Source organism: Morone saxatilis, unplaced genomic scaffold, assembly GCF_004916995.1.
Source record: "Morone saxatilis isolate NCDOM2014 unplaced genomic scaffold, NCSU_SB_2.0 Contig16, whole genome shotgun sequence".
Taxonomy (NCBI): Eukaryota; Metazoa; Chordata; class Actinopteri; family Moronidae; genus Morone; species Morone saxatilis.
In genome coordinates, this window is record NW_023339718.1 from 14,956,013 (window position 1) to 14,965,642 (window position 9,630).

Consider the following 9,630-nt stretch of genomic DNA (forward strand, 5'->3'; position numbering starts at 1 on the left):
ATAATAACAATAATAATAATAATAATAATAATACTTTTACACAGTTTAGTGAGCTTGTAAGTTGTTGTTTTTTTTGTCTACCAAAAACATGGCACCCTCAATAGATGTTTTCTCTGGTAATCTTGCTCCATTTAACAATTTTGTTCTGGCCACTTAACTCAGTGGTAAGTGTTTTCCATGGCAGAAGTGTGCCCGTAATTCATTGTCAAGGCAACACATTGAAATCGTTTTGGCATGGAAACCGCTAAGCCTCAGGTGCATCTGTTCACAGGTCAGCTACACGGGAGAAGAAATGGCTTTTCTTTCCTGGAACTAGGCTAGTTTTGGTAACTTGGTCAGTAAGAAGGCCAGCTACAGACTGGAAGTTTTCTTAATATTTTCAGATTTTGCTGTAAATTTGAATGGTTATTCACTTGTATGAAGTTTTGGATGGAAGAACGTTTTAATCTTTTTTTGTGCGTAACTTTTGACTGTTGGAGCTGATGGCATAGCCAGTGCGCCAATGCGGATATTAACTGGACCTGGTAACTGCAAGAATGAAGACAAATCCACAGGTTTTACGTAATTTATCTGCAGGAATGAAGATGAATCCGTAGTTATTTTCTTTTTCTTTTTAAATACAATAGATTTAAAAATGAAGATGAATCCTTAGGCTATTTATGACACTTGTGTCCTGCTTTAAGTTTTATTTCACTGTTTAACAGCTTGGCCTCGAAAATACTGCAGATATGTGAGACTTACTACTGAACCTCATGTAGATCAAACGTGCTGGGAATATAACTTTATAAAAGATTTTTTTACACTTCATGCACGGCCGCCGAGTTAAAACACCATAACAGCAGAAAACTTCAGAAACTCCAAAACTCCTGGGAAGATCGAGTGAACTTCCACCGCAGAGCACTGATGGTTGGCAGGACACTTGTGATCTAATCCTCGTCGTGATACGATGGATAAGGTAAAGAACATAAAGAACAAAAGTTTAGATTTAATCCTTGTATTTTATTAATGACCTATCTATCTATCTATCTATCTATCTATCTATCTATCTATCTATCTATCTATCTATAAGTTAATTAAATAAGCAATTAAAAAAACAACTAACTAATCGTGCAGGTAAACAGGTAAAAAGGTAAGTACACAAACATATGAGTTGCACATGGCTGCAGTGGATCTCACTTCATAGTATAAAGTGATGGACAAGACATGTAGAATATGTGTTGAAATGTTGCATCAGTACAAAACCTGGTATCTCCTGTTTAGAGAAGTGGTTTGATAAAACACCTAAAATATACTTAAATTATCGAAAACTTTTCTTTTTTTAAAGGGATATGCGAGGAGAAAAAAAATCTAAATTTAAGAGGTATATTAAATGTTATTTTGCATAAATGTATGTCAGTGTGACTCTTAGGGTTTAGTTAGAAATCATACTATCAGGGCACTGGGGGAGAGGGTCACATTTACCTCGCAGCCAGAGGTCAGAGCAGAGCAAAGAAAAGCTCTGACCCCTGGCCAGGTAAACTACTGCAGCTGATAAGCACAGGAGTCCTTCACCTGCAGCATACTATTGTTGGTTTTAGAGGTTGTTCATCCCTCACTGTTACTAATTTTAGACATGTTTCTAATTTTACAAATATATGCGTAACTCTCAGGCCTCTGAAGTTCCCTCATTGAGCAACTCTGTGGCCTTGCACGCTGCTCTTCTAAATTAAAAAAAGAAGAAGATCACAGAGTTCATGTTCAGATTCATTTGATTTGTCATGTTGGTGGGTTTTAAAGTCTCAGTCCGTTGGGTGTCTTCTAGGTCACAGGTCACACAACTTGCCACATGAAAGCAAAGAATAATTTACCAAATTTATCTTAACTCTTGTTTGCTAGGTTAAAAGCCATCTGAGATATTTTATATACCCTCGCAGTAATGGGTATTCAGTTCTTCAAAACTTCTTCAATGTGATTATTGTGAGATTATGATTCTTTTTGTTCATATAACTTAAATCAAGGAAAATCTCAGTGGGCTGAAAAGTGCCCTTTTCAGGAGTTTCCAAAAGTTTGTCCAAAGATAGCAGCAATTAAAATTAATTAAAGACAAACGGCACACAGCAGAGAACTTAAAACATATCACAAACCATAATTATATTAGAATATTTTATTTATTTAAAATGTCATCATTATTAAATAGGATGCATAAAGCCTGTAGTTCAGAATGTAATTTATTGTAATAAGTAAAGTCAGCATTAAGTTATTAATTTTTTTTTTGTTTTATTTGAGAATTTATTTTCCAACCAAAGAATAAAATAATTGTGGATATTCCATCATGACAGAGACTTATGTAGAATAAAATATCTAAATATAAATCCATCCAAATGTTCTGCCAGTTATTGAACACTTAGTTTTAACTTTGTAGAAATTAGGTCACATACATAGTTTGTGTGCGTGTGTGTATGCATGTGCATGTACATGTGCATGTTTGAACCCCTGATCGGCAGATGGGGTGAGACTAGGGAAGGGGTGGGCATTTTGCGTCTGGTGTGGCCAGGCCCACTTCACCTGAGCATAAAAACAGCTGAGGTTCTCATTCAGTGGTATTCACACTTCACTGACTCTGCACACACACAGGGTGGACACACACTCATCACACACCTAGAAACACACACAGAGGCTCATTTAGTCAAACCTGCGGAGATGCCTTGTGTCAGCTCTCATCTCGACCAGATGGTGAAGATGCCTTGTAGCTACAGCTCTGCGGTTCATGAAATCCTCATGGTAAGAATTGCTTTTGTGTCTGATAAGACTTTGTTGAGGTTTAAGTCCTTTAGTATTGCTTTGGATTTGTGCTTTTATTCCACGTGACTGTTGTGTGAATTAACTATAGTCTTAAACACACACAGACCACTCCATGTTGTTTCAGAAGAAGCTCTTGGAGCTTGTTTGAGATGCTCAGATGCTGCTTCGTCCTGCAGAACTTAGAGTCCTCTCCACTTCTTTTCATTGTTTTATATTGTAAAGTAGTGCCTTTTTTATTTTCTCTTAACATAGCATCTAATTTGTCTACAAGCATGGATCCAGTGCATATGATCTACACTAAAATAAATATATAGTTAATTGATCTTTGTGCACTTTCTGTCCTGTTCTTCTATCCTCTCATTGCAGGTAGAGCAAATCCTATCAGAATTTAGGCTGAATAAGGAAGACCTAAAAGAAATCATGAAGAGGATGCAACATGAGATGAACAAAGGACTGCATTTAGAGACACACGAACAGGCCAGCGTCAAAATGCTTCCAACTTATGTCTGCTCCACCCCTGAAGGATCAGGTAGATACTTGTTCTTCAGTCATTGGATGATAATCACTTTTTTCTCAAAAATCATGCAGATGTCACTAAGAAGGTAAAGCCAGTGCATGCATTCAGATGTAGTGTGTGTTTTGACAGAGGTGGGCGATTTCCTGGCTCTGGACCTGGGGGGGACAAACTTCCGTGTGATGCTGGTGAAGGTGGGTGAAGATGAGGAGAGGAGCTGGAAGGTGGAGACCAAGAACCAGATGTACTCCATTCCTGAAGATGCCATGACAGGCACTGCTGAAATGGTTAGTGACACTAGTATTTACAATTTCTTTTCAGCATCAATAAGTCAAACAGTAACTGATATAGCTCAATGGTGACTAAAACAATCTATCAATGCTAAAAACATTTCTAAATATGGTATTCTGTAAACACTAGTGTAGCATTGACTTTAAACCTTTCAAAATGAAATCAGCACTAATTATTGCATCTATCTCATATCCTCTTTCTGTCTCTTTGCAGCTGTTTGACTACATAGCAGAGTGTATGTCAGACTTTCTGGACAAACATCATCTCAAGCACAAGAAGCTTCCTCTGGGTTTCACCTTCTCCTTTCCTGTACGACATGAGGACATTGACAAGGTACGATGTTATACTTAATACTACACTGTTAATCAATAATGAGATGGGTAGCAATAACCTTCATCACATTTCCCCCTAAAAAGGCTTTATACATTTATGGCATTTTTCTTTCCACAGGGTATCCTGCTTAACTGGACCAAAGGCTTCAAGGCGTCTGGGGCAGAAGGGAACAATGTTGTGGGTTTACTCAGAGATGCTATCAAGAGACGAGGGGTGAGTTGCTGCATATTAGAATGATTTTCTTTCTTCATAAACAGAACAAGATGATGGCTTTAACACTTGCATACAGCTAGACTAAATGCAAAATGATTTGTCACTTAGGACTTTGAAATGGATGTGGTGGCCATGGTGAATGACACAGTAGCCACCATGATTTCCTGCTATTATGAGGATCGCAGCTGTGAAGTGGGAATGATTGTTGGTAAGTAGTTATTAACACACTGCATTATTTCACTACTGATATGCACTTATAAATACACAGAGATTCACATACTCAAGCACATCTAAATTTTTCTTTCTTTTTCTTTTTTTGACCAGGTACTGGTTGTAATGCATGTTACATGGAGGAGATGAGGACGGTGGAGCTGGTAGAAGGGGAGGAGGGCCGGATGTGTGTGAACACAGAGTGGGGGGCATTCGGAGACAACGGTGAGCTGGAGGAGTTCCGGCTGGAATACGACAGAGTGGTGGATGAGACCTCAATTAACCCCGGACATCAGCTGTGAGTCAGACACACCCAGAGGACACTCACTTCTTTGATTACTACATATATCTGATATCTCTTCCAGCTTCATCTACTGTATGCACATGAACTTAAGTGTACATTCAAGTTCAGAGTAGTATGTCATCGAAAGTGATGGTAGTGAGATTTGTATTGTAATCTAAAACGTGCCACACACTCTTTTTCTTCACTCTCTTGTTGTTTTTCTGAATTAACCATCCCCCTGTGGCAATACTCACCTGCCTCTCACCTGAGATGTCTGTGTAGTTGCTAAGCCACCAGCTGTTTTTCCCGAGGATGTTTGTAAATGGCAAGAGCCCTCATACGTCAGTGGTCAGTCGGCGGATAGGGGTGCCAGATTAATGATCCCTCTCTGCTGCTTGCCATAGTGCCTGCTGGCCTAATGGCTGTTTACCTTTTGCACTGGCAGCCCCTTCGCACAGACAACTGCTGAGGCCAGCCTCATTCAGTCTCTTTAGCATTGACGTTGGCATCTTTATCTGCCTTCCTCTCCTTTCCCAGCCCATGTAGAGAGAGAAAGTTGTTTGTTCATGTGTTTTGTGACGTGCATGACCTTCCTGTTTCTTCCACTATTTCAACATACTCTCCTTGGTTAATTTCCCCCTCCTCCTTTCAGTATTTATCTGTTTTTAAAGCTATCTGTCTCTTCTCCCTTTCTTGCCTCCTGTAGTTATGAGAAGCTGATCAGTGGAAAGTATATGGGTGAGCTGGTCAGGCTTGTTCTGATGAAGTTGGTGAATGAAGATCTGCTGTTTAACGGTGAAGCGTCAGAGCTACTGAAGACACGTGGCAGCTTTGAGACACGCTACGTCTCACAGGTGGAGAGGTGAGCATGAATGAATCCTAAAAGGCTGCTGTTATCCACCAACTTAAGAAAACTACATAAAAAAGTTGCTTATAAAATATCAGACAAAAGATAAGACATTATTTATCCATGTAGACAATCAATGCATTTGCTTAAGCTTAGAGGGAAAAAAAGCAAATGATAATGTAAGGCCTGTTGTGTTATATAACCGTATGCTGATGACATTAGTGTTGATGGGGAATGTGGGGAAGCAATTTGGTTGGCTTCACTTACTGCAGAATTTGTAGAAGCCTGATTTAATATTTGAATGCTGAAAATATAAAACGTGGTATTTGTGTACTAAAGTAATGATAATAGTAATATCAGTATGTATGTGTTATGAAAACAGTAGTGAACATAGTCTTTAAATTTGCCTGTTGCCAATTTCTTTCAGTGACACTGGGGACAGAAAACAAATCTACAATATCCTGTCCTCACTGGGTGTTCTGCCGTCAGAGCTGGACTGTGACATTGTGCGCCTGGTCTGTGAGAGTGTTTCCACTCGCTCTGCTCATATGTGTGGCGCAGGGCTCGCTGGTGTGATCAACCTGATGCGGGAGCGACGCAGCCAGGAAGCCCTGGAGATCACAGTTGGGGTTGATGGATCTGTCTACAAGCTGCACCCATGGTGAGGAATATGTTTTTTGACTTTTGTTTATCATAGTTTTCTGAACATGTTAAAGTATTAAGCAAAGGAAAGATGGTGATTATTTGACTGACACTAATGTTGTTGTTTCTCTATCTCAGTTTTCGTGACAGGTTCCACAAAATTGTCAGAGAACTCACACCTCACTGTGAAATCACGTTCATCCAGTCAGAGGAGGGGAGTGGTCGTGGAGCTGCTCTTATCTCAGCAGTGGCCTGTAAGATGGCAGCATGCATGCTGACACAGTAAAAAAGGGAGCTGTGCACTGAGCTGTCTCCCGGCAGGACAGCGGTGAAGCAAGCCTGAACTCTGTTTTGAGAACCCTGATGACATGTCATCCACAGTCGGCAGCACTGGCCCAAGGTCTGCGGGATGTGTGTCAGCAAAGTGAACAGTCACCACTGGAAGATGTACAGAAGATAAAGCAGCAAACAACTTATATTATAGTTTTGTAATATTGTATTATAGACTGTATTTGGTAGTATTAGACCAATTTCAATATTTTCTGCATTGGTTTGCTGTGACCCATTTAAAAAATGGATGTATTATTGATGCATTATAAAACCAGTGCAAACTGGTTGATGTACAACAAAAGGATTGTTTTTGTAAATGCTGTTGTAAACTAAAACAAATTCCTTCATTTTTGTGTAGTAATTCCTGTTAGCGAGCAATAAAATATTTCTTTGGTATTGTATATTTAAATTGTATGTTTACAACCTAATGTGTGTGTGTGTGCCAGTAGGTTGTAGTTTTTCATATGTGCATGATGAAATGTGATGGATGTGAATAAGCTTTAAATAAATGTAAAATAAATGCTGTAAATAAAATTGCTCAATTAAACTAACTATACTTTACTATTTACTTTGAATTGATTAGATGTAATGCCCCAGCTAAAATGGATTAGTAAATGTTTTTAAGTTGTGGCCTATTGTTAATTCTGTGTCAGCTCAAGAGACATAAAATTTAAGTTCTAGGTGTAATAGTCCTATTAATGTTACATTAATGAAGTTAACATGAATACAATCTTATGCTTATTACTTTCATTACAATAACAAACTACAAAATGGATCCAGAACTACTATTTATAATTGAATCTATTCATACAAATATAATGCTGGTCATTATTGGGGTAAATTATCCAGGGACAGAACTAGAGAGGTAGCTAAAAAAAGCCTTGCCACAAGTTTGGTATAAAATACTATGAAATTTAACACATTAATTTAGATTTAAAAAAACGTGTTAAAAAACTAAAATTAATTTGATAATCTGTCATGGCCACTTTTGAGACTGTAGAGAAGTTCAATGAAAAACATTTTTGGAAAAATGTGTGAAGATATGGAAATAAAACAATTTATTGATTTCTAATGCCACATTTATATATTTATGTTCCATGCTATACTAATGTGCCCCAATAATGTAATGTTTTTGAGTTGAAATATCTTAATTTGGGAGCTTTTCCAAGCAAAATATTGATACATGTGATATATATTTACAATTAAATCAACATGTATATTTCTGCAACCTCTTAAAGTCTCCATGCCAACCTCTTGCCACCTCATGAATATTTCTTATCTAAAAATCTTTTTATCTGAAATGGAATGAGATTACAGATGACCTCTTATCTGGATTTGCAGTGGCAAGCTTCTTGTTCATGTAATGGAACCAGTGGTGTTGCTGGGAATTATGGATTTCATGTACAGGGTGTGACTTAAGTCTATGGCACCGTTATTTAGCCTATAACAAAAATTTATGTCTGTTGATCTACAACATTCACTTTGTCATCAATTATCAAACTAATTGAAATTTTGGGCTTGGGGGCTCTTCCCTTAAGATGTAAATAGGGGGGTATATTGCACAGGAAAAGATTTTAGCTGTCCCAAAGTAAATCAAGATAAGTTTAAAGAGAGGTGCTGTTATTATTTCACTTAATCTTAGATAATATACCTGCTGCTTTTTTAAATCTGGTTTTATTTGGTCACAGTTGTTTTGGTTTCAAGAGTTTTTAAAATGAAAGAGGTCACTGGGAGACCCCAGAGCTTATCTTATCTCATTTGCTGGAATGGAATTATATTATAGATAATCAGGCTTAATGTCTGCTGTGTAGTCTCACACAATATTGTTGCTTAAGTCTCAGAAATAGTGCACCTAAAACATACATTAAAGTTACCTTTAGAGCTTGATTTGACCTCTGAAGAGTAACTTTATTTGGTTGAGTGACTGTCAAACGTCAGAGGTCACTTTCCCCTGTCTCCTCTCTCCCTGTCTGTTCTTCATATCTCTAATTTCCAGCCCAGAGGAATCCTGGCTGCTTCACCTCTTATCAGGTCCTTCTGGTGACACACAGAGAGCAGCCATGGCCATGTAAGGGACTGTGCTTCCCACCAAAGGCTATTATAGGAGGGTAGAAGATAAGATGGGCCATACATAAAACCCACCCCAGCATCCCACCTCTGCCGGGAGTCCACGTAGATCACTCAGACATGGTAAGTCAGCTGCGTTTTCATTCTTTCAGTTCTTTTACTCAATACTGTATTTATGTTATTTTGTATTTTTGTATGTTTTGTGTGCTTTTGACTGATTTCTATGCAGACCCATGGGTATGCAGTAAAGAAAATATCAGTATCCAAAGTGAATGAGTTTGTGTTCATCTTCTCAGGCGAGTAAGAAGGCTTCCAATAAGAGACAGAGGGGAGGACAGAAGTCTTGCTCCAATGTCTTCTCCATGTTTGAGCAGTCCCAGATACAGGAGTTCAAGGAGGTACGGTATTGGGTCTTGTCCTGCTGTGACACAGCTCCCTTTAAACCTTTCTTGGAGGAAATGTGCATGGGAACCTATGATTTTTTGAAAAGAAAAGCATCCGTCATAATTTTGTCAGTTTTCTGAAAACAAATTCTTGTACAATAGATCCTAAAAATAATCTATGCAACTATTTCTCCCTATGATTTTCAGTAATTAAAATGATAATTCAATAATTTTTGTACTGTAGAACTTCCCTCAGAGATGCATGAGGGATGAGATGCACAGGTTGTAAAGAGCAAATTTTACATTGGGAAAACTATTATTGTGAATGTGCAAGGTGAAATAGGCTACCCACTTTTAAGTTTTAAACAACTGAAAAAAGGAACATATTTTATTCTACTTCTTCATTATTATTATATTTTGTGCTTTATCTTACAGGCTTTTGGCTGCATTGACCAAGACAGAGATGGAGTGATCAAAAAACAGGACCTAAAGGAGACCTATGGACAGCTGGGTATTTTTTTTCTTTTCTTTACCTTTAACCCTTTATCTATTAACATATACCTAAAAACAAAAAAGTATATGCTCTATTGATGATGATGATGATGTGTGTGTACCAGGGAAGCTTAATGTCAATGATGAGGAGCTGGATGAGATGTTGAATGAGGGGAAGGGTCCCATCAACTTCACTGTGTTCCTGACTCTTTTTGGGGAGAAACTTAATGGTGAGAGCCCTTTA

General features: G+C 38.1%; 2 protein-coding genes across 3 annotated transcripts in view; both read left to right on the forward strand.

Annotated features, from left to right (window-relative positions):
• Positions 1-104: 104 nt before the first annotated feature.
• gck (glucokinase (hexokinase 4)) lies at positions 105-6,462 on the forward strand. 2 transcript variants are annotated; one of them, XM_035658563.1, is made up of 10 exons: positions 105-164; positions 3,148-3,310; positions 3,413-3,582; positions 3,800-3,919; positions 4,037-4,132; positions 4,241-4,340; positions 4,457-4,640; positions 5,332-5,487; positions 5,900-6,133; positions 6,253-6,462. In XM_035658563.1, exons 1-10 carry the CDS (start codon positions 105-107, stop codon positions 6,398-6,400), a joined length of 1,431 nt encoding a protein of 476 aa, XP_035514456.1. In that variant the 3' UTR covers positions 6,401-6,462. The 2 variants fall into 2 exon arrangements, with proteins under 2 accessions (XP_035514456.1, XP_035514457.1); XM_035658564.1 differs by lacking the exon at positions 105-164 and adding an exon at positions 2,665-2,760 and having other exon boundaries at positions 3,428-3,582.
• Positions 6,463-8,783: 2,321 nt separating this feature from the next.
• Positions 8,784-9,630, forward strand: part of myl7 (myosin, light chain 7, regulatory) — a 1,379-nt gene continuing 532 nt past the window's right edge. The window contains exons 1-3 of the mRNA XM_035658646.1: positions 8,784-8,909; positions 9,330-9,405; positions 9,512-9,616. Coding sequence (XP_035514539.1) covers positions 8,784-8,909; positions 9,330-9,405; positions 9,512-9,616 — 307 coding nt within the window. The remainder of the gene's footprint in view (positions 8,910-9,329; positions 9,406-9,511; positions 9,617-9,630) is intronic.